Here is a 25,634-nt window from a genome sequence, read left to right as displayed (position 1 = left end):
TTAAGCCACCACAAATACAATGGATTTTTTTTTGTGAAGGCAAGCCTTTTAGTTGGATGAGAGAACAGATAGCTCCAAACCTAGTATTGATTTAATGTGTGCAAAATAATTGCATGCCATTGTAATGAAGTGTATCTCTGTTGCAAGATAATTAGGTCTGGATGTGGTGAAGCGTAAATACACTTTAATTATGCAGAAAAACACCATAAATGTGTTGACTTAATTACTAACAGTAGGCAGAACATACTGTTTTTCTCTGTACCTTTGTGACATGAAAAGGCTAAATGGAAGAGAGACCTTCTAGAAAACAAAAATTCAAATGGGAACCTGTGGCCAAGTGATACCTGTGTTATGACATAGCAGAGGATTTTGCACACAATGAAACGCACATAATGAAAGTGCTAAGGGAGAGAGAGTGTTATTTTTGGTCTTTATTGTCTGGAAATTATCTATATTGAGCACTTACAAGAAGCTGTATGTTCTTAAGAGTATGTGTGCACATATCCATTTGGCTTCCAAGTAAAGCATATACTGAACTGTTTTCCTGGTTAAACAGGAGCTAGTGGATGGAACTGCTGGCAGAACACCAAGTTTTGGCAAAGGAAGAAAATGGATACAGGCCTCTGTGTGCAAGGCCTAAAATAATTTTACTCTTCGTGAAGACACTCAAAGGGTGCAAAATGCCTACTACTAAAGGCTTGATTAAGTATTTATTCTTGATGTTCCAGCCTTCCTCTGCAAATTTCCCACTTCTCTAGCTGAATAACTTGCTGGTTTGCCCTCAGTGCTCATGCTGTAATACCTAGGCAGTTTGTATCTCAGAAGGATTCTTTCAGTAAGGAATTAAATTTTGTGTGGACACAAACAAGGAACACATAAACTTTGGTTCATGCTGCAAAACAGAACTCGCAGCATAAGTCAAAAGGCAGATCAAGAACTTCCTGTTCCTTGGGGTCTATGCTGCTCTCATTCATGGGGCTGTAGGACAAGCAGACCTTCCCCTTGCCCACACCACTGAAGGTGGATACATTTGGTATCTTCTTGTAGAAGTGCATGGAAATTCTCACCCTAATGTGACTAATGTGGATTGTCTTGTTTTGCAAATGGGCTATGTTTAAAGTGATGTGCAAGTTGAAGTGCCTTCTCCCTCCCTTCCCTAGCCGTAGATGTAATTTCATATGCTGGAAATCTGCTGTTTCACATCCCTCTTCCATTTTGTCATATTATGATTTGCTTCTCTGTCTTGTTCCTGCTACTGCTTTTTAAAGAGAGAACTACATTTATTCCCATAGAGGTTGATCTATTTAAAATTATTTGAGAAGATAAATTTTCTTTTGTATTTGAAAGGGCGTCAAATTCCAATTCAAGCAGGTTATGCTCTCATGACTGGCTGAGGGAGAACATTGTCAGTTAATATTTACAAACACTTCCACTACTGTTTGTTGCAGAAATGGAAACTTTTTATAGTGCTCTGCCACATTTCATGCCCTTGATCTTTTTGACATATGGAAAAAGAAAATGCACAAGATCCAGAAGACAGATGTAGTCTAAAGCCCCTGTGCTGAAATCCCTGTAGTGCATAGTTCAAGCTGATGTGCAGTACTTTTAGGTTCAGCACAGGAAGTATGCACAGGTTAACCTCTGGGTTTCTAGCATATGTTGTATCTCATTCTGTGTGCATCCATGCACATTTGTGATCCTATTCTGTGTGTGCACTTTGGTGTTATGTGTGTCATCTGTACAAAAAGGCTCACAAACAATTGAGAATATTGCGTTCTGTTTGGTAAGTGTAGTTATACCAGTGACTGGCTGAGATGGATCAGTAACTGAACAACTTTGCTCTGCAGTTCAATGATTTGTTTCCAAGTTTATATTCATATGCCTAAAACTAAGCATTTAAGTGCATTTCTGAGCTTAGATCATCATGCAGAATTATCTGGGTATTCTGATTACTTTTGAGACACATCTGCTTTTTTGTTTGCCTTTTTTTTTCTTATTTTTTAAGGGTCTTCCAAACACAGTAGTGAAATATAATAGTTGTTATGTGGCTCTCACCAGAAAAATTATGCACTCCCTAAATTAGTAGGTTACTGCTATCTTTGAAGTAGCATACATGAACAAATCTGATTAGAATTAGGATTCTGAAAAAGCTCGTTGAAAATTGTTTATGAAGGTATAGCAAGATTTCAATATGAATAATCCTTTTTGTTTTTTAGATTTAGAAGGAAATGCATGTCAAAACAACCAGCTGCTAAAAATAATTCTGGCAATGCATCAGTTTTTCATCTCCTCTGCAGACATGCTTCAGAAACTCGTTGATCTATATCCTTTGTAATCTTCACCTGCTTTTAAGGTAACTTCATAGCCTGACAAGTTTGAGAGGGTTAAGTAGAGGATATTTAATCTATGGGTGCATTAGTATTCACCAATTAATCTGTATACTTGTTCTTTACAGTTTTTGGTTGTATGGTGTGCTTTTGTTTGGTTTGGGGTTGACGTTTTTTGTTTGTCAGGTTTTGCTTGTTGTACACAGAGGAAAAGAGGAAACTCCAAGTCAGGTTTTAAATAGGATAAATCACCCTCTGTTGGCTGGGAAGGGAATATCTAGCAGGTGTTAAATGAATGGAGGCATCTCAGTTAGGTACTGTGAACCTCGGCCTAAGTTTCAGATCTGTTTCTTTCTCTGTCCACTACCAAGTCAAAGAGCAAAGAACAAAACTGTATCATCGGGGTGTGAAAATTTTCAACGAAAATTATTTCTCTCACACACACTGAAAATTGCTGAAATAAGTAATTTTCATTTCCTTTTCCTTTCTATTTGTTCCCATTTTGAATTGGCTGCCTGGACTCATATATGTGTGTTTCTGGCTCATTGGATTTTTCACGATGTAGCTACTAGATCATATTTGCAATGCTAGTTGTTCTTTGGAATTTTAATTGTGGAATATGTTACCTGTCTTATTAGCTTTACAAAATCTTTATTCCTAATTGGATGTACAGGATGGAGACCTGTCATGCTAAGAATCTCCATCCAATTTTGGTACAGTTCAATTTAATAATCCTTTCTTTCTTCAAACTCTGTATCTTCCGGGCATTTACAAGCAGCATCCTTGACAACAGAGCTTTACTGGAGCGCTGACTGTCTGTCTGCAGCAGGACTGTCCTGCTGCTTCTCTAATGGCAGATGCTGGATCAAGTGTGCTAAGCTACAGCTGTGGTGTAGTGTTGCATTTCACTTAGGCTCCTGGGCTCTTGGAAAATGCAACAAAGTCAGTGCCTTCATCTTCTTTCTGAGATGGAACGTTTTCTACAACCAGAAGAGCAATTCAAACTTTTATTAGACTTGCATATTTTGCAAGCTTGGTTTTCAACTCTGTGTGTAGCCCCCTGTAAAGACATTGAAAGTTAAAGACAGTTTGAATGGATCAGGTAGTCTGGGCTCTTATATTTTGCAAAATCTTGCAAGTGTTCCAGTTGCACCGTTTCCATCCCCTAAATTACAGGAGTGATTTCAGGAGGTTACAAGTTCTTTGTAAATAATCTAATTCTAATCATTCAGAGAGGGGCCCTTAAAAATATTTGGGAATGTACTCAGACTTCACCAGTCCTGTAGTCAGCGTAGTGTAAGCGTGCTGAAAGGGTGGATGGCATGTCCCCTCAGCTGTGGTAGATGTAGGCTCCAGTTAATTGCAGTCAGATTGTCAGTGCGTCCACGAGATATTTTCATTAAATTATGTTTTTCAGGCCTGAAAACACATGTGTCACCTCCATCAGAAGAATCAAGACATGCATAATACATTTTTCAAAATGGATTTTCCATTACTTCAGCAGACATTTGCTACAATATCAAAACATGTTTTAAAGAGCTAATAGACTAAAAATATGGTTGTTTCTTTCAGTTGCCAGAGCAAATTAAATGAAAACTGTTGTGTAACTAGAAAGGTGAGGTTACTATGGCAAGCCATGTTAAATTTTGATCTGCCATTGTCTACAACTGGTTATGTTTAAAAGAAAAAAAGTTTTTAGTTTTTTTTTTAAATCTACAGTGAATTAGCTGAAAAGGATTGCTTCATAAATGCATTGATTGATAAATTTGGTATGAATATTTCAAATTTTAATGGCATGTGTCATTGCACAAGTTTTATAAGAAATTGTGAGGCATGTTGCAAAGAAACATGTAGAAAACAGAATCCCTTTACTGGTTAACACTACTCAGTACTCTGGCAACAGCACCAATATTACTCATAGTAGCCATAGTTGCAATAAACTGTGGTAACAACCTTGGGATATACTTTGTATATACTTATGTAAAACCCTAATCTGATATAATATTTGCCATCCAGCAGGATGGTTCTTATTGCTTACAGGTTTGGAAGTATCAAGCATGTTACATTCTACATCATATGTGAATGGATGTGGTTTTCCTTAACAGTTTTCTACCTATCTTAATGCTTTAGAAAATAACTCTTCCATGCTGTGTGTGAAGATCTGCTATTTTGTGAGGTAAGTATATTTGTGGTTGCTAGCTGTTAGTTAGTTTGCAGTCATCCATGTGATAAATATAAATATGTTTTTGCATGTCTGAAATTACATTAAAAAGAGAAACAGATATTCTGCTTCAGCTTTTCAAGGTTCACTTTAGCAGCTCTACACAACAAGGTCCAACTGGCTTTTGGCTTAAATCAGTGCAAGAGTTGTCAGGTCACAGTTTTGAATGGAGTCTATATGAATCTGTATCTTAAATATCTGTGAAAACTGACAGTGCTCAGGAAATGATGGAAATGTGTCTAATATTATTATATTGGTCTATTAAAAATTAAGTGGGATATTGCAGATATTTTATACTAAGCAAAGGTCTATTGCATTTTGGTAGGTAATTCTCCTTAGCAATTCTACTTGCAATGGTCCTGGAACACTTAATTTTTTTAGCCTATTAAGTATAATAAAGTTTGATATCTCAGTATAGAGAAAAGAGAAGAAAGGGAAAATATTCAGCTCTAATAGATTGAGGATACCTCTTTTTTACACAGTAACAGTAAAGTAGAATTTGTCTTAAATTGTGATGATTTTATTGCCTCAGAGCAGATTATTATTGGTTATGTCAGCATACTTCAGTACTGTGTAAGATCTGGTAACATTTTTGCTTGCAGGCAAATTCATACATACGTGCATCCGTAAGAATGTGCATTTCCATTTTTCCAACAAGCACAGGTTTTTACATGTATAGTGCTGGGTAGTGTGTCTGTCTGGGATGGAGTTAACTTTCTTCATAGCAGCCTCTGTAGTGCTGTGTGTTGAATCTGTGAGTAAAACTCAGCATTTTTTTACCTCTTGCTGAACAGTGATGACACAGCATCAATGCCTTCTGTTTCACGTCTGCCCCTGCCAGTGTGGGCTGGGGGTGAGTTTGAGGCTGGGAGGGGACACAGCTGGAACAGCTGACCTGAACTGACCAAAGGAACATTTCAACCCATACAGGATCATACTAAATTTCAGCCTAACTAGATCAAAACCTTCAAAACCATTTTTTAAATTTTTTCCTTTGTGTGTACATGTTTTAATTTTAATAGGTATTGGATTACAGAATTCTGGATTATGTTCAAAATGGACTCTAAGCTATCCAGAGCTATGGAGGAATTTCAAGAAGTGGTTCGAGCTAATGGTGAGGAGTTACATTGTCGTCTAATTGACACATCTCAAATGTGAGTGTCAAAGTCTCAATATATACAGAAAAAAAAACTTTTTCTCTGAATTTCCTTTATTTGAATATAATGTCTCTCATAAGTCATCTGTTATAGCTGTCCTTACAAGAATTTATACTTCATTACAGATGAACTATACATTACGTAGTGGAAAAGAATGTCTTTCATGAATGACTTAGGTTGAATTTAGCTGCAGTATAGACTTTGGGCTGGTTCTCTATGACAGCTAGGTTTTACCCTGTCCAGGGAACTTAGAAAACTTGTAGGTGCCTAATGGTTTTGTGAGATCACTGAAAAAGGAGAATAAAATTTGATTGGGTAACAGATGAGGTAAAAAAGTGTGTTTATATTTTGGCAACAAAGGTAAGTGAGGATATAGTTTATTACATTGTCAGACTCTTGATATTGTTTAGATGATTTTGGTTATAAAATATTTGTTGTGACCAAAATAAATCCTAGAGCTGTACATCACAGAAGACATGTTTCCCTGTTACATGGGAGTGAGATAGTTCTGTGGAACAGTACAACTGACAAAACAAATGTCAGTCTGTACTTTGGAAATGCACAGGCTAAAGCAGGGCAGAATTTAGCATACATTTTGGATCTGGTTATGAAAGAGGATATTTAGCATTTCAAATTGAAATAAATTTCATTACTCAATGGGTCAATAGCAAAGTGGGACAGTTCATGCTCAGAGGTTGCTCAAGGAAATCTAAGGATTATTAAATGGAGGAGTGCTGAATGTATTCAACAAAGAAGAAGTTACAGATAGCTATTCTGAAAATGTAGAACTGATTGCAGAAATTACATAGACTCTCAGGCTGTTTAGTAAGACAGTTGTATTGTACTTAAAGTGCTACCTCAATACAATAAAGACTAACAATAATATTTTGTCATATAATTTCTACTGCATGAAAGGAGTTTGCTGTTTTGAAATTCAAATAATGCACTTTTTGCTGCAGTAAGGCATGAAAACAATGTTACCTCTGACTTAGGGAAAGAGGAAAATTTTTCTCTGCAGTAAATAACTTGGAGTAATTGTGTTTTAAAAGAAATTCTAGGGATTGGTCTAGGAAGCTGACACAGCGTGTAAAGGCCAACACCAGTAAGAAACGGAAAGTCTCGCTTCTTTTTGATCACCTCGAGCCAGAGGAGCTGTCAGACCACCTTACCTATCTTGAGTTTAAGTCTTTCAGAAGAATATCAGTAAGTTTTTTATATTTATTTATATTAAGAAAATATGGGAAAGACACAGGAAATATGGCAGAGAGGTAGTAGTACAAGATTAACTCTGCCATAAGAGATGTTGGACATGTGGAGTTTGTTTTCCAGACTTTTATTTTACTAGTATTGAAGGTGGCCAGTGTAACTTAGATTCTGAGTAAATACCCTTCTGCTGCAACCATATGTGAGTGGGAGAATGAACTCAACTGTGGGAGAGCTGGGGCAAGATCAGTTGAAAGGAAGAGGAGAAAACCTTCCAGAGGAGCTTGGTTTGTTAGAACAAGGGATGTCATTGGGCACAAGAACAGGCAGCATCCTTTGACTCAAATCAGTAATCAGGCTGAAATGGGGTGAGGAAACTTGGAATATTCTCCTAGAATGCTAATCTTCTGTGGCTGTAGTGAACAGTGCAGCACTCCTGTGCGGTGATTAATTGACTGCACTGAAGATGGCCACTGGACTCTGCTTGCCTTTTTTGATTGTGCATAACAAAATAAAGACCAGAGATAAGAAAGCACTCTAGAAAATGCCATTTTTAATGTAAGGGGATTAAACATATTTTATTATACAAGGTTTCATATACACTAACAATTTTTAAGGACTTATCCAAGATATTTTTTCTTTCATTTGATTTATTTTCTCAGTAATGCTTGTAGCTGGTAAGATGCAAACTTCCCTATGCACCTTGGCTTCACTTGCATCATTGTATGCTACAACATTGCCTCTTTTCAAACCTGATACAGTTTACACTTGGAAAAGTGAATGTTAGGGACCAAAATCTGGGAGGGTTTTGTGTGATAATAAGACTGAAGTGGTTTTTCAGTGGTTGTTTTTTTTTTGCTGTTGCTTGTTATTTAGTTGTTTTTGGTGGGTTTTTTGGTACCACTACAATATGAAGCTGAACCTATGCAAGGAAAGGGGCTCTCACTAGATGTGGAAGATTTCACAGTCATGTTTTTCATGTACTTTGTTTTGAGCTGACAGTACATGACTGTGTTTTGTGTTAAACTCAAAAAGCTGTAGAACTGAAGTCATGCACAGATTGCTGCCTGTAGGCAGTAATAATATGCAAAGCTTATATAACTTACCATTTTCAAAACCTCTGTGCTGATGTAAGGTAATTAATGAGTATAACAAGTATGGTTTTAGTCAGAGTGTCAGATGTGTCATGGAGTTCCAGCAGTTACATACATGTATACATTTTATATGAAGGGAACCTGCATATGTTTTTGTATAAATTGAGCTTACTAAGATTTTGGATCAGAGAATAATGCATAATTAATAATTAGCTATATTAATTAAATATTTGCAGCATATGTTGATGATGTGCAAGCTGCAGAATCCTTTGGTTATTCTAATATGGAATCATATACCAGGAGAAAGATTGAAAATGACCAGCTGTGTTATTAGTCCCTGAAATTTAAAGGCTTGGGCATTTAAAAGTCAGAAGGGAATATTTGATCACATACACAGCATACAGCAAAATCTTCCATGAGATACCATCCATCTTGCAGCAAATGAAAATGCAAGGAGTGGTGTTCACAGAGTAAGGACTGAAGGCATGCTGGTGCTTGGAAAGTATTTTAATCTTTAGTCATGAAGTACAGGGAGGCCACAGTCTTTTTTGTAAGAATCTGGATTCTGGATTCCTGTTGAGGCTCTTAAGTTAGTCATCACAATATCAGACTCTTGCAATATTTAAATACATAAACTACTTTAGTGTATCTGCCACTAACAAGCTTGTTACAGTTCACCTCAGGAAATTTGTGTACCACAATTAACTCAAAACTTTCAAGTAGCATTTTAGAGATTCATTTTTTCAGCATTTAAAAAAAACTTTTCTGAAGGAGATGACTGCTGAGAAAAAAAAACAAAAACTGATTCATAGTTGTACTGAAACTTCTGTGAAGTTCATAATTATGTAGTCAGACCTTAAAAATTATCTCTCTGTATAGAGTAGTTGCTTAAATTTCAAGATCCAGCAAAACTTGGCTAGGTTCAAAATTCAAAGAGTAATTGTAATGTAAGTACTGTGTAATCTCAGAGACAGCTCTAATTATTACTAATATTTCTTCAATTTTTAATTTAATAAGGACAAATCTAGAGGTATCTGCTGTCATCTACTTTTAAAGTGCTAATAATTCTTATTAAACAGATGGAAAAATATTATAAAGTTGCAAGAAGGTGAGAGGGGGAGAGTAAGAAACAAACAACAGCTTGACATTTGCTTAAAGATCAGTGCTATTCCACATACTCCTGTGGAAAGGAATGCATGTCCCACCCTGTGAGTGGTTTTGGTAAGATGTTAGTGGTCATAGTAAAGAATGGATGTAAAAATCCCTTGTCACATTTTCTGATGATTCAAATTATTGTGTATTTTTGTTAATGGATAAATCAACAGAATGGATAAAAATTGAGTCAACAAAAGCAAATTATTTCTTCTTTTTAGTCTTAATGTAAGAATTGCTTAAAAAATACATGTGTTACAGGTATCTACTGAACAATTTTAGATTGCCTTGATTAAATAAGAGAACCTCACAAGCTGTATTAAAAGTATTAAGGAATCTGCAGCCCTTACTCTTAATGGTCATATCTCAGTTTCATATTAATCCCATTGAACTTGCTTTTTGTATTAGTGTAGCTTAATTCAGAAGTGTGCCCCAGCTACAGAATACATAAACTGGACACTGAACTCCTTTAAACTGTTACTGAGTTATTAGGTTACAATTTAAGTTGTGTTTAACCTTCTCAATAGAAGTCAATGAATCTATGAAGCCACTGAGGCTGGGAGGAAAGCCCCAGTTCTACTCATCCTGGGGTTTATAAGAGCCAAGACTTCTGAGATATGGCAAAAAGAAGCTTTCAGTTAATTCAATTAGTGGAAGCCCCTGTTTTGAACTTAACAAAGCTTTTACAAAGGAAATATTTCAGTTTTATGGATAATTCAGGTATAAAAGATATAGTTTATATTTCATTTGCAAAACAGACCTCTGTCCACACACAGATCATGAGGCATATGAAACTACATGAGTTTTCATTTACGCTTCTTTTATTTGTTTAAGTTCTCAGACTATCAGAACTACATTGTGAATAGTTGTGTGAAAGAGAACCCAACAATGGAAAGATCAATTTCTCTTTGCAATGGTATCTCTCAGTGGGTGCAGCTAATGGTTCTCAGCAGACCAACACCACAGCTTCGGGCTGAAGTGTTCATCAAGTTTATCCATGTTGCACAGGTCAGTTAAAATCCAGCATGTTTGGTGTTTATTTTGCTTTTCTCTTACGCAGCCCTTTTTTCTGCTCTTCCCATCCTACTGCTGTAGGGTGAGCTGGGAGTGCTGGCACTGGTCTCCTGGTCCATACACACCACATGTGCATTTCTGTGTGTGTGCTGTCTTACAAGTGTTCAGATATTACTGTCATTGTCACCAGCACTTTCTCATGTTCATTCTGAAGAAATTATTTTCACTGCAAAGCTAGACTTGCTTTTGAATCAGCATGTGAGATTCCCAGCTGTGGCTGTGAAGCTTTCCAAAGCATGAGCGACTCTGATGGCTTTGGCTGTAATTAGAAGCATTCACTAGAAACACCTTTCTGGATAAAAGGAGAGCTATGGTTCTGTTTGTATTCTTTGCATACTAATTCAACTGCAGTCATAACCAAGATAATAGGCAATGTTTCCTACTTGTGGTAGACTGTGAGACGAAGGGGAAGTACTGAGAAAGTACTTTTAAGACTTACTGTATCTGAAAATCTAATATTTGTTTTAATAACAGTAGAGTAAGTTCATGTTACACTCAATAAAATCACAGCTCATCATCAAAATACATGAAGTCAAATGGCACAAACTTGTAAGGCTTCAGAGGAAGACAAAAGAGGAAATTAAAATTTGGGTGTGCACACTGAACAACCTGAACCTTTAATTTATCTGTATTTTTTTTTTTGAATGTGAACACAGAAGCTCCACCAGCTGCAGAATTTCAACACATTAATGGCAGTGATAGGAGGTCTGTGTCACAGTTCCATTTCCAGGCTCAAGGAAACAAGCTCATGTGTTCCTCATGATGTAATTAAGGTTAGTATTGCTTCTCTAAGTTTTACAAATAAGAGAACCTTTAACTTTTTTGTCACTGCACACATTAAAAGTAATCTTACTTCATTGGATAAGATGGAAAAAGAGAACAAAAATTTCTTTGGTTTTGAAGAGTTTTTATTGATTATTTCATCTCTACATCACCAGTTACTCCTACACTTCTTACAACCCCACCTTTCTTCAAGACTTGTATAGATTCTCTAAGGTTTCAGTCTCAGATGTCATGAGCTGCATTTTCATCTACATGCAGTAGTACAGAATAATATTCAGATGTGAAAACAGAGAATTGGATCCTAGAACACTTGAAAACCAAACTGTTGTCTTCTGTAGTAACATTGATCATCCTTAATCTGTAAAATGCTAGCACAGAGCACTGCACTTTGAGTGAAAGGACTTATTTTGTTCATCTGATTTTTCCATTTGGCTGGTTTTATTTAATTTAGACTTGAACAAATTTAACCCTAATGCAGACATAGTATGGTGGATTGTTAGGAATCTATTTAAATTTCCTGTTAAATTTTTGTGAAATATCAATGAAAGCTATTAAAAACGGAAGGAAGGTATATTTTTAGCAATGCTGCTTAAGCAGTCATGTGGCTTCTTAAGAGACTTCTTAAGAGAATAAGATACTTTCTTCCTTTTGGGCCTGAAAGAGTCCATGAAGGTATCTAATGAGCCTGTTTTGATCACAGTATGATCAACCTAAATGAACAGTGCATACCTGGAGTAAGGATCTGAAATGTGACCTCCCACTGGAAATGCTTACAGCTATCAGAATCTATAAAATCAGTTAGAGGGCTTATTTTAGAAACATGTTTTTCAAATTTTGTCATTTTAAGGTCTGCATGTGTGCACATCATTTGAATAACTTTTTGTTTAATGAAATTGTATACAGGTGCTAATAGAAAGCAGGTAAAAGTCTGGTAATTAGTGACTTGAAACACACTTCGAGGTTTAACTACATCAAACAGTTTGTAAAGGTTACAAATGGAGAACTTCGACAGGAATTTCCCAGAGAAAACCTTAGTCCATTGCTTCTATCATGTTAATGAGTCAACTTTGTACCTGTATAATTTTCAACAAGGGAAATATTTATACTGCTAGACTGAATATTAATTTGGCCTTTATAAAAAAAAAACAAAACCCAAGATACTGTTTCTAATTAATTTCCATGGAAAAAAATTCTTTAAAAGACATGCCACCTTGAACCATAGTATGACTTCTGATCACACCATGATGGGATCATGGCACAGCACAGGATTTCACTGCCAGGATCTCTCCAGCAGTTCCAGCTGTTGTCCTGAAAGTCAGGGAATGCATTCCACATCTGAGTGTGAAAATGGCTGTTCTTATGAATGTCAGAGCTTGTGCTGTGCTTACACATTGACTGCATTCAGATCCCCCTGATTCAAGAGAATCATATTTCTTTTCATTTGACTAAATGGGGAGCATAAGGAGACCAGAGTTATAGATTAGGCTATACATTAACCATCTATAATTACATATTAGTACCTAATTTATGGGTATAGGAAATCTAGAATACCTAGATTTCATTCAAAGTTTTAAAATTTTTTTCAAGACTTGTGAGTAAATTCCTTAACGATAATATGGGAAGTTCTTGTGCTGTGTGACAAAAACAGAAACAGTAACTAGTGCTGATTTTTTTTGTTTTCTTTTTATTTTTAGGTGTTTAATGAAATGACAGAATTGCTTTCGTCTTACAGAAATTATGATAGTTACCGACGTGCCTATAATGAGTGCAGTAACTTTAAGATCCCAATCCTTGGGGTCCACCTGAAAGACTTGATATCCCTTTATGAGGGCATGCCAGACTACTTGGAGGACAAAAAGATTAATGTGTACAAACTGTATTCTCTGTATAACCACATAGATGAGCTGATACAACTCCAGGAAATGCCACTTCCCCTGGAGGCTAATATGGACCTTGTTCACTTGCTTACAGTAAGTATGTTAGATAAGATAAATACATCCAATTAAAAATGCCATATACCTATCAAATAACTAAACAGAGAATTCCGCTAATTAATTAATTCTCAATACATAAGATTGTAATTTTTTCCCCAAAGGGGAAATGTACAGAAATAGAAGAGAAAAAATTGATGATGATTTATGTGGCAGCAAGGGTAGAGGTGCCTTTCAGCAGTATGCTTCAAATTATTTCTATAAGGGAAGGAAATGTTTATTTCTGCTTCACTGTATTACTCTCTGTACTGTCAGTAAGGCAGATTCCTTGTGCTGACAACAAAACCACACAAAAGTTCAGTCCCTCAAGATATTGCATTTCTAGCCTAGTCTCTTCTGGTACTTAAGGAACTGACATAAACATTAGTCAAATGTAGTTGATGTATTTCACTCCCAGTCATATCTAATCAGTGCCATGCTACTAAAATTGATACTACCTAGGTAATTGTTAAAGCTATAGTTTTGGCTTCTACTAGTTAGTTAAAACACTACCTTCAATTAAAAGAAGTAAATCTTCCTTTCTTGTTTCCCAGTTTTGTTTGGCCTTAACAAGTATTTCATCTTGGAAAAACCAGGTAGTCTGCTTCCACTTTCTGGTTACAAGCCCTGGAAAAAGCTAATAGATAAAAAAGCTAATAGATGAAAATACTTATGTGCCTGACGTTATTTGTTCTGTCTGGCAACACCTTGTGTGAGATTAAGCACACATGCCCAAAGTCTGAAATACAGCTATGTGAAATGGTGAACTTACTTCTTCCTGCTATTTGTTTTAAATGTTTTGTTTGAAATTATTCCAAGTATTTTTTTCTTCTAATAAAAACAGCTATTACAAATATTTAGAACTTTGGTCATAATTTCATGCAGGTGTATATGACAGGATATAAATGAGAAGAAATAATTCATTTCAATGCAGGAGCTTCTGAACTACCAATACTCCCTGTTACAGATTTCCAGATAATGGCAATAACAGTCTGTAATGTAGAGTTGGACACATTTCAAATCATTGTGAATGCTTGTGCAGCTCAAGTTCATTTCTTTTCTAGGTGTAATCAAAATTAATAAATAATGCACCAAAAAATATGAGTGCACTCCAGCAGCAAGTTTATAAAGTAGTAGTGACTGTTCTGGGATTAAACTAATGTGTTTGTTTTCAGCTGTCCCTTGATCTTTACTACACAGAAGATGAAATTTATGAACTTTCATATGCACGAGAGCCACGAAGTCACCGAGCTGCTGTAAGGGCCTTTACAGATTCTTAACAAAAGGAAGGCTTTTATGAGTGATTGTAATTTAAAACCAGGATTTTTAAAAGGAAAATTTTATCTCTTCCATTCCATTTAGTATTTTATTATATGCTAAATTGAAAACATTTTAGCTTTGTTGAGTGAGTGAAATCTATTAAAGTACAAATTGTTTGGTTGATGATGAAGTTTAAGATGGAATATATGGCAGAGTTTACACTGTATCAGGTTTTATAATATGAACACAAAGACAAATGAAGTTGCTGTATAGAGACATGACATCAGTCTTAATCTTGGCAGTTGATACTATTTTATTCAAATGGAGAATTCTTATATTATTCAAATTATGAAACACGTGAGTGTTATGTGGTGGTTTTGTTCTTGTTTTATTAATATGGAAAAGATGGTGATTTTACAGGGCTGTCAGTGAACTGTGACAATTTAAGGAATGACTGCTCTTTTGAACAATTCAAGGAAGAGCTTAAGCGCCATGTAGTTATCAAAAGAACAATGTTGGGTCCAACAGGTCATTTCTGCAGTCCTGTGTCACATAGTCCACTGTCACAAATGGAAGAAATGTAATACTGAAAATCTTTCCATGTGGCACTAATGTGATATTTCTGATTTTTTTTCAGCCTATGACACCTTCCAAACCACCAGTAGTTGCAGACTGGGCCTCAGGAGTGGCCCCAAAACCTGATCCAAAAACCATCAGCAAACACGTTCAGAGAATGGTAGATGTAAGTAAGGTTGGCCAGTATATTTCATATTATTGTAAATCTTTATAGCCTTAATCTCAAGGTATGAGAAAATATGGGGATGGGTTTTAGTCCAGCCTGTGTTGACTTACCTATGTTTTGCTGCAAACCAAGAAACAATAATGCTTTTTTAATCTCAAGCAAAAAACTGCAGTCAAACTGTTGCACTGTTTAATAGACACTGTGAGAAGATGGGAGAGGAAATCCATAAATAATGAGGAGGCTTTCTAAAGTGGTAATTGAGACCATCCTCATTATAAACTATTATGCTGTTACCTTGCACAGTCTGTCTTTAAGAATTATGACCACGATCAGGACGGATACATTTCCCAGGAAGAATTTGAAAAGATTGCTGCCAGTTTCCCATTCTCGTTTTGTGTAATGGCTAAGGACTGGTGAGTACCATCTTATCAACTTTGTAGCATCTATTTTGGGAGACATTTAAGGGGTTTTGTGTTTAAATTGTATTTTATCATTAGGGTGTTAAAAGCATCCTCTTCAGGCACAGACAGAAGTGAAAACATAACTGACAAAAGCATCTTCTAAACGTTTTGTGAATGACATCTTCGTTGGGCTTACAGCAGTGGTATCCAAGCTCATTTAGAAGGAAAAACAGACAATAGAAAAATAAACATTTTTCAAATTATGTTCAGTATATACTGCTAAAGAATTTTCCTATGATAAAACTGTTTCTTAAAAACAGAGAATTGGCAAATATATATTTTGATAAAATCAGGAACATTTTTCTTAACATATTAGAGCATAGAAAAATACAGTAGTGATTATTCAGAGGTTTATACAGAGAATATCTGCATCACATATGCAGATATTCCATTTATCCTGTCAGTCTGCAGTTTAAGTGTGTAGATAAGCTTCTATATACTTTGGAAACAGTTGGCAAGATTGCTGAGATCACTTTAGTTTTTTGTGCATTAAACTATTGCTATTATAAAATGTGAAGAAAAAATGTTTAATTCTCCTTATGCATTTAACAAAATCTATGTCTCACAAACAACTTTTCTTGTTTATTTCCAGGGAAGGTCTGATTAGCAGGGATGAAATAACAGCTTACTTTATGAGGGCTAGCTCAATCTATTCCAAATTAGGACTTGGTTTTGCTCACAACTTCCAAGAGACCACTTACTTAAGGCCCACTTTCTGCGACAACTGTGCTGGATTTGTAAGCTTACTTTTTAGTAAATTATGTTAACTTTCTTTGGAATTATGCTTTTCTTATCTCAGAATTGCCTTGTGTCATATACAGAAATGGATCTATATAAAACATCAGTGAACACCAGACTTCTGCCTCTGTAGATGTTTAAGGTACCCTTTACTCCCCTCTTGGCAGTGCCAATATGTTTAAACATGGTTCATACCTTGTGGGGTTTGGTTATGTCACCAAAACCAGTCTCAGGCAAGACTTCCAAATGCAGAGCCTTCCACTCCTTGGGGCTGCTAGAATTCATGTTACAGAATTGATACAGACATCACTTGCCTCTGCCTGTGGCACAGAAGGTTTAACAAAACTGTTATAAAATCCTACCAATCTGCCATTCAGCGATTGGTGAGATCAGACAAGGGTGCTGAGACAGCAGAATTCTCCATCTACTCCAGCTCCACAGCTTTTCAAGGAACTGCCAGATCTGCTGATGTATTCACTAGACTAGTTCAAGATACTTTGTTTGTCATTGAGACACATAAAATATTCTATTTACCTTATGCTAAAGGGGTAAATAGATCTATTTTGACATTATGATTAGAAGTGTAGGAAAGCAAGATATTCTGCAAGTGCTCAGATCTTAGAAAAGAGTGGAGCTTTTAGTGTATTTTTTATCTGGGGGTATCAAACATGCAGAAAAATTTATTAATACATAGGCTTTTTGTTTGTTTGAATTTCAGCTATGGGGAGTCATTAAACAAGGATACAGATGCAAAGGTAAAGTACTTTATACTTTGTTAATTTTAACCCATAATTTATAGGGAATGACAAAAACCTGTGATCATCCTGAGATCCAGGGCTATATCTATGGACCCATTTAATCTGACCTCCCAGGGAGGACAGGACTGATTCAAGAATAGTATGACAGAAGAAATGCAGAGATGAAGGAACTTGTAACTGACAGCTCTAATGCTTTGCAAGACATAACTGAATTCAGAGGATTTGTGAACAGGTCCTTGGACACAAACATCACGACTCTGTGAATGTTGTGCAGCACATTCCTAACATTTATTTTGCAGTTTTCTTCCTCATACAGGTATCAGCTTGCTCTGCAGCTGCTACAGTCAGAGCACTTTTGTGACTGAATGGTGCCATTTTGCACTTTCATAATGAAAAGGAGTTTTAGGCATGTATAGCAAAGGGATGTTGTGTTACAGGTAATGCACATAGAGAACACCAAAGAAGGCTGCTTGCTTCCCAGGAGGGCAGTGTGTCAGAGCTACCTTAGGTGCTACACCAGAGCCACTGAATCATGTAAACGTTGTCTTGTTTACAGACTGTGGGATGAACTGTCACAAGCAATGCAAAGACCTGGTTGTGATAGAGTGCAAGAGAAGACCCAAAACTTCAGTTGCAGACAGCAGCCCAACATCTGCGCTTGCTTCAAGCCTCTGCCCAGTAGGAGTTAAAGAACAATTCCATGGTGAGAAAAGACCATAATATGTAGATAATCTTTCCTTTCTTTGCTGCTTTTTCCTTTAAACCTGTTGTACACCATCCTTTTAGGTTTTGTGCGTTAACTGCAGGGTTTTATCTCCATGGAAAGTAGAAACAGGTGTATATTAGCTTGTATCAAGTAACACCATTCCTGCTCTAGACTAAGGTTGGAGTCCCTTTCCACATCTCTTGTCACACTACACAATGTATGGTGCACACATTCCACCAAATAATGAGTAAATCTTCTGCCAGACTCTCATGAGATCTAGATGCCATGTGACATGAAGAGCTAACAGGCTTCCTTAACTCTCTCACTTTGTGACAAGCAAGTCTTGATTTTTAGCAAGTTATAACATTGACTACAGCACTGTTACAATTCTGACTCAAATTTTAATGTGGAGTTTTAAAGCCAGTTTTCCTATGTATCTGTGTGCTAAGAAAACCAACAGCTAATTGTCTTTATTTTTTCCACTTCAGTAGCTGGATCTCTTAACTCCTGTCCATCTGTCCATCTTCTGCAGAATTGGAAATGAAAAATCTGCACCTCTCTGTTCTTCTCTCCTTATATCAAACAAACTGTATAACATTTTCTTTCTGTGTATTACTGTGCAGGCTTCCAAAGAAGGAATGTTGTCCTTGAAAAACACTAGGCTACTTCTGTTTCTATTTTGATTTTGACATTCCAACTCTTTGCATATTCACTCTTTTTGAATTTCTTTCCTGCTCTTTGCCTGTATTTAATGTCCTTCAAATCTGCTTCCACTCTGATTATCAATCTTTTGTGTTATATTTAAGACTCATACTGCTGGATTCCACCTTAGCCTTCCTGTTAGCACATCTGTAGAGCTCAGTGCAGCCCATTTCTCTTGATACTACGTGCACCTCTGTGATTGTGTCTGAAATGACTGCAGCACTACGTAATAACCACCTCTTACCCATATCAAAGTTTTTCTCAAGCTGACCTTGATGCCACACCTGTTTCTTCTTACTGATCCATATCTGTGTTACTGAGACAGGGCTAATAGTTGTTTCATGGGACAAAACATTGAGAAACTTCTAATGACACCTATTTTGGAGAGCAGTGAGTGTAAAATCAGTAAGGAATAAATGCTTTATTTATTAAAATAATGTTTAATTACCATGCCTCCTGTTTCTCCTTTTCTGGGAGAAGATCTTGCCTTAATTGACCATATATATTTTAAAGGACAAGAAGAAGGATCATTCACCTTTCCTAATGGAGAAGTAGTGGAGCACAGTGAAGACAGCAAGGATCGAACCATTATGCTCATGGGTTCCTCAGCTCAAAAAATCTCAGTGAGACTGAAACCAGCTGTGATTCATAAAAGTACACAGACTGATCCTGTACTGCTGGCTGGTGATGTATCTCGTAAGCGGAGAGAGAAGAAAGAACACAGGATGCCAGAAAATCCTTATCTCCAGGCAGCTCCAGCATCCACATTTCCAAGCCCAATTCTAGGCCGCAGAAAGGCATTTGTTAAATGGGAAAACAAGGACTCCAGCCAGAAGATGAAGGAGGAGCATCACAGCTGCAAACCCTCATACCAGGAACTTGAGCAGGTACATACATGATGGAACAAATTCTGTTTTACACAACAGTATGGTCAAGTGGTTGATGTGTGGGGAGTGGCTGGGTGGAAAGGTGTCACTTTACTCCAGTGTAATTAATTCCCAATTTAATTGCAATTAAACAATCCATGAATAGCATAATAAAGTCTTAGCCACTTTAACTTCCAGCAATGCTTCATTTAAATGCTAAATTTTAGTTCTAGTATAGGGCTTCAAAGCTGTTGTTATGCCCACACTGATCCCTGTGTATTCTAGAATGTGAACATAATCCAATCACTCAGAATGTTACTTCACAAAATGAGGAACATAGTTCTGAATTTCTTCTTGATTTTGGTGGCCTCTGCTACCCCAAATGACAGGATATGTGGAGCTGAGAGGGTAGGGAGCTCTTCTTTTGTTCAACTGACAAGTGTAAGGACCACCAAGAAATATTGCTGTGAACAGACGTGATGCTTCTTGCTACATTTCACCTGCATCAGCCCTGTTGTGTCTCAGCTTACTCTAAAGTGTTCTGACAAAATAGCTGTTCATAACACTGTGTCACCTCAAACATGGCCCAAATTCAGGTTTGTACAAACACCTCTCCAGACAGGTTAAAGAGACCATTACAATTCCAAAGGTGCAAATAAGGGATGGATCCAGCTATAATTATGAGGAACAAAGACTTACTTTCATACTTTTTACTCAATATTTATCACTCTTCTAGGACCACAGTCTAATCTTTCAGTGATGACTGTAACTTTAAAAATATCCTTTGGTGCTGATAAAGTGAACTCATGTTATATCAAAGAGTGGTTTATTAAGACAAAGATTAAGACAATCTTCCAGTACAAACCACTTCCCTTTCAATCAACAGTACATTCAATACAACAAGGATGTGAAGCATAGATATAACTTCTAAAAAAGCATTCTTTAAAATGTCCCATTCATGTGAGCCCTGTAATTTACACTTGTCCTTTCTCCCTCCTTCTGACCTCAATTACTAAACAGCAGATGATGTTATGAATGAATGGCTTCTGGTACATCAGTGTCTGCAGCAGTGGAGTGGTAAAGTGTGACCTGTGTTGTTGTTTCCCCAGACTGCTGTTGTTATGAGAGGTGCAGTGGGGGGTGGATAAGTGCAGGTTGTGGACATGACTCAGATACCAGCTGGTGGAAAGTTGTCAGAGCGTACACAAAGGGTAGAGCAGGGACTGTGGAAATACTCAGATAAGTTACTGGTTCTTTTGAGAGCTACACCAATTTATTTTTATGGCACTCAACCTAAATAAACCAGACAGTCCTCAAAAAATTGCACTATAAAATACAATTACCTTTTTTTTCTTGTTTCTTTAGGAAAGGAATATTCTAAAGGCAGACAATGAAGGTTTAAAGATCCAGCTGGAACAGGCACACAAAACAATTGAATCTCTCACAATCCAGAAAAGAAACCATGTAGTTGACAGTCTACAACACAGAGACTGCTCCTAGCAGATGAGAGGAAAATCTCCTATGGAATGGAAAAATGTAAGACTGAAAGAGAGGCTGTGATAAAGCTGCTTACCAAGTGAACTGGAGAGAGAATCTGAAGGATATTAAGAAGAAATGTTCTCTTTACTCAACACATTTCCCTTTTAAACATGCACTCCCAAATGTATAAAATAATTTTGACCTTGTAAGGTAATTTATCATTATCTGTGCAATGGAAATAGTATCTTCTGGGTTTGCTTTTAAAAGGAATGAGAGTGTTGCTGAAGTCTCTGTTCACGTTGAAGACCATATTGATTTCCCAGTGACTTACTTGGCTGCCAGCAGCATGCCTTACTGTACAGATCTTCTGACAAAGTAGATATAAGACTGGGTCACCTCAAATTTGGCCCAACTCAGTTTTATAGAAACAAATGTGTGATAAAGCTGAGTAAGTTAAAACTGTAGAAAACCTATATTAAGAAAAACAATTCCTTCTTGGAGCTGAAACAAATTAAAAACATGAAGTGAACAGTCACATTTAATTCCAAAAATTTAACAAGAAAATTAAAGTAGCTAAGCTAATGATATTTGATTGATCCATACACTTTAAGATAAACTGACAAATTTTTAAAACATCTTTCAGAGCTTTAAAAGTTCTGCTGCTCAAACACTTACCTTTATTAAAGTAACAGAAGTGAGACTATAGACTTGGCATTGAATACTGCTTTCATGCCATAACTTGGAAGATTTAATTCCCCTTATTTGGCTTAAGGAGTAACTTGTTGTCCACATACGGTAGATATGGGACAAGGTTGATTTTATTTCTCTCATGTCAAAGTAGATTGTTGCCATTGTTGAGCAGAATCTTTAGAGCCATATTACGAGGGAAACTGTACAGCAAGCCCTGTGCAATAGCTACTGTATTTTGAGCTCCTAACAAGATTTCTCCATTTTCTCTCTCCTAGATTTCACATGCACTTTACATTAAGAGTCAAGATGAGTGTGCTCCTATGTCTGTAAATTTTGTATAGTAAATGGTGCAACGGAGGTAACTTAAAGACACAAAGTGTATATATTGTTAAGAGAAAATAGTCTTTCAAGTTACTGATAAATCTACTTGTCAAAATAGCTGATTAGAAAATTCCATTTGCATTCCAAGAGATCTGTACATGTAGAGCTATGTATTTGTCATCACACATACAAACGCCATAAACAAAGTCCACTTAATGCTCAACACTTCTAAGTTACCAGTTCCATTATAGATTGAAATTCAGTCAATGACAATAGCATCTGTGCTTTGTGTTCAAAGTGGCAGAAAGACACATTCCATCCACAATTTACAGTCATTATCAAGTATATGAATGCTTTGTTTATAAAATTAATTTGAAAGTACTTGCCAGTTTAGTGATTCAAAATTGCTTGGAAATTGGATTGTGCTTGCAACTTCATGTATAAGTAAAAACAAATGGAGGGAAGGAGTAGTAGCAGTAGTAGATTTTCTGTAACATTACTGTAAATAACTGAAATGCATAGGAAAAAACCAGCTCTGTGCAGCTTTTTGAACTCATACACTAAACCTGAATTATTAACAAGTAACGTGGAATTGCACTTTGGTCAGTGAAGCAATCAGAATGGCTGTCAGGTCATGTCTGCACCCTTGGTTTGCCCATTTTCTGTGAGCTTCTTGATTTTGTCCTCTATTCAGGGAACTACAGCAAGGTGTATTTCTAATAGGCATTCAACAAATAAAAGTTTGTTTCTACAACTATTAAACAAGATAAAAAGTGGAATATATTTTCACATATTTAAAAAATGCCCCAGAGGAGCAGCTAAGACTCATAAATCTTGTTGTACAGCCAAGCTAAGTGCTCACTGGTGGTCTAAACTGTGGGTTTGAATAGAATTTGTGTATATACATATACTTTGTCTATGATGGAATGTGGTGATCATGAAAAAAACCTTGTAATTTAAAGGAAAATTCCCTACTATCAGCAGCTGGCCCAAAGGCTACTGTGTAACTAGGTACTTAATACTCCAAAGTGAGTTATGACCACAGATTTGTACAGTCCTAAATAACTTAAAAGTTTCTCTGTAAAGTTTGCTTGTTCAATCTGAAAGATTTAAAAGGGATCTGTATGCAGGAATGTCTTGCAGAACAAGTGTGCAGTGCTTCATGTGTGCTGAAAACTTCCTGCTTCAAAGAAGTCAGTTGATACCTGGATAACTTCAGAGCTTTTTAAGTACCTTCAGGTTCTGTTTGCCCAAAGCCCTTAACAATTATCTCCTCCTTCCTCACCCAACCCCCCCCCACCCTTTTTTTTTTTTTTTTTTCTTTTCCCCGCTCTTTCTCTGAAGTGCTCTTAGTCCCTTCTTTTCTTTTGGGATGTTCTTTTTCCTGCATGAAAGACTTAACAGCGGAACCTGACTACAGGGAAACTGTTAAAACTGACAATGCTACGCAGAAAAAATGACTTGCCTTTGTGTTAATCTTCAAGCTGCTCTATGTTAGGAAAAAGAGACACAATTAGAAGTGCTGTTTAGAAGTCATGTTATCAAATAGTGATAGTGCAACTTATCTTGTCATGGCTAAGTCAAATGGAAACACTCACCTCTTCTTTCTCTAGGTCCAGCTCTACTTACATGAAGGCAGAAAGAACAAGCGCCATTCCCTGTTTATTTTTTAAGCGTGAATTCAGGTTGTTTAAAGATAAAAGTAAATAGATTGAGTAATATCATAATTAAGAAAGGCAGGGCTACTGTTTATATTCAGGTTAAATGCAATTGCTTTTAGATTAGCTCATGTTTTGGAAATACGTTTTTGTTCTAGCTGCATCTGTTAGTTTGTTGTAACTGATCTCTATGGCAACTTAAAGTTTAATGCTGAGAAGATTGAAAAACTGTACAGATTGTAAATATTTTATATAAATTGTTAAGATTTTCGTTTAATATTTATAATAGAAAAATATTAAAATTGCATTTCATGCTGCCTCTGATTTTGTATCTCAGAGAAATCTATACAAGCTATACTCATCTTTCTTGCCTGTTACCTGAGACCCTTCTGCAGCATTAACCTAGTACCAGTGTCTTAGACCAGCTCACCTTCTCTGAGCCTTGGAATGGTGCCTGGGAAAACTTAGGAAGCTAGGTATTTGCAGATTATTTGGTATTTTAGTGGCTGACACAGTAAAAACACTGTGCTGTTACTCACTATTCCAAGTATTACAAAGCATCCATCTTTAGTATCATATTCTCTCACTTTTGTTAAGAATGCTAATTTTGAAAAGATTTCACAGCACAGTAGCCAAGTTTAAGCAAAGCTTTTGTTGTGTCTGCTAATGCTGCCTGTTGCACAGGCAGAACTGTAGCACCCTAAAGACCTCCTATTTACCTTATAGTAAACTTCAAACTGGCACAGCCCAAACTGGTTTTTATATGGGGAAATGGGCATCCATTCTGTTTTCTTCAGTCATGTCAGGGAAGACAAGAAGAGGTGAAACTCCTGTTTGCATGGCAAATCTGCTCTACATTCTTAGGTAAAACAAGTTGTGGGGTTTTTTTCATAACTATCAAAAGTAATAAAATAAAACTTGAGAAGTAATTGGAGGGTATTTCTTTAGTTTACAAAAAGACAAAAACAGTGATCATATAGATCACTATGATTTTAAATTTTTTTTTCAGTAAGGTAAAATGTAACTGAGATTCTTTAGTAATCCCAGACAAAATCCCAGACTTGTGACATAGCTTTATAGAAAAATTTTAACAGGCAAGGTATCTATTGCCTTCTCATTTTGGTCAAAATACATGTTATTTCCATTACCATAAAAAGTAAGTTTCACCATTATTGTAAATCACCAGCAGGAATTCTTTCTCACAAAGGAGGAACATATGATAGTGGATCCAAATCACAATACACACAGATGATGCAAATAATTTCAAATACAGTGCTTTATTCCTCAGTTTACAGCTGTTGACAAAAGCGTCTCTCAATTCCTGAAAAAAATCCCCAACCTTTTTTTTCAGATCTTCAACAAACAAAACCGTATTAACTTAGGTATTCATTAAATGCAAATAAACACAAAAATGTTCACCAACATATATATGAAAATCTTTTACTTACAACAGAATTTTTGAAAATATGTTTTTTTCAGGACAAAACTTGAGGTTTAAATCAATTACTTTCATGGTGTTATTGCATTGTTTGAGAAATAAAAGCATACATTCTGACAAAAGGACAGCAAAGGATACCTCCATAAAATATGGTGGTGCTTACTTTATTTTTTAACTACTGGCTTCACATTTTGAAGTTACTGAAGAAAGACTGAAATGGATTAAAAAAGAAAATCTCCAGCCTATTTGTATTTCCATGTTTTATATGATCTACATACACCTAACTGAAATAAGATATTGAAATAATTTAACTGTTAGAATTGAAGTGGGCATGTACCTGCTTCACTTGATGATTTACTTCATTCAGAACTGTCCTGCCTACTAACAAACAGGATAGACTGATGAGTATAAAAACACCAAGGCACATCACATCTGTAGTTACAACAATCCAACTAAACTGCTGCAAGCTTGCATCCTAAGACTAATGAAACCTTTAAGCATAGATAAGTTGTTTGTTTTTCCAGGTGTAGTTCCTTGATGAAGCCACATGCTCGACTGCTGATTACTTATAGCAAAAAGAAACACTGGGATGAGCAAACAGAATTTAATCTTAAGGCTTTGGTTGTTGAAAAGCTGCTCTATTCCTTTGCTGACCAACACTTTGCTCCAAGGCCAGCAGTCTCATTTGGAATGTCATTGGTCTGGGAGCTGTTCCAGAGCATTAGGCAAAAACCAAGCACAGCATCCAGAGAACCAATACTGTGCTCCCACGTGACCCATGAGGGGTCTCTCCATAACGACTACAGAGGCTGCCAAGAGCTTTGGCCAGTAAGA

General features: G+C 36.4%; 1 protein-coding gene across 1 annotated transcript in view; it reads left to right on the top strand.

The window, feature by feature from the left end:
- The window catches only part of RASGRP1 (RAS guanyl releasing protein 1), a 37,283-nt gene extending 13,597 nt beyond the window's left edge, over positions 1 to 23,686 (top strand). The window contains exons 3-17 of the mRNA XM_064424139.1: positions 2,217 to 2,322; positions 4,441 to 4,503; positions 5,571 to 5,702; positions 6,755 to 6,908; positions 9,989 to 10,162; positions 10,885 to 11,001; positions 12,706 to 12,981; positions 14,157 to 14,237; positions 14,879 to 14,983; positions 15,287 to 15,396; positions 16,037 to 16,181; positions 16,901 to 16,937; positions 17,497 to 17,643; positions 18,862 to 19,235; positions 20,580 to 23,686. Coding sequence (XP_064280209.1) covers positions 2,217 to 2,322; positions 4,441 to 4,503; positions 5,571 to 5,702; positions 6,755 to 6,908; positions 9,989 to 10,162; positions 10,885 to 11,001; positions 12,706 to 12,981; positions 14,157 to 14,237; positions 14,879 to 14,983; positions 15,287 to 15,396; positions 16,037 to 16,181; positions 16,901 to 16,937; positions 17,497 to 17,643; positions 18,862 to 19,235; positions 20,580 to 20,714 — 2,156 coding nt within the window. The 3' untranslated portion in view covers positions 20,715 to 23,686. The remainder of the gene's footprint in view (positions 1 to 2,216; positions 2,323 to 4,440; positions 4,504 to 5,570; positions 5,703 to 6,754; positions 6,909 to 9,988; positions 10,163 to 10,884; positions 11,002 to 12,705; positions 12,982 to 14,156; positions 14,238 to 14,878; positions 14,984 to 15,286; positions 15,397 to 16,036; positions 16,182 to 16,900; positions 16,938 to 17,496; positions 17,644 to 18,861; positions 19,236 to 20,579) is intronic.
- The last annotated feature ends 1,948 nt before the right edge of the window (positions 23,687 to 25,634 follow it).

The sequence above is a fragment of the Passer domesticus genome, chromosome 6 (assembly GCF_036417665.1).
Source record: "Passer domesticus isolate bPasDom1 chromosome 6, bPasDom1.hap1, whole genome shotgun sequence".
NCBI lineage: Eukaryota > Metazoa > Chordata > Aves > Passeriformes > Passeridae > Passer > Passer domesticus.
This window is presented reverse-complemented; position numbering and strand designations above follow the sequence as displayed.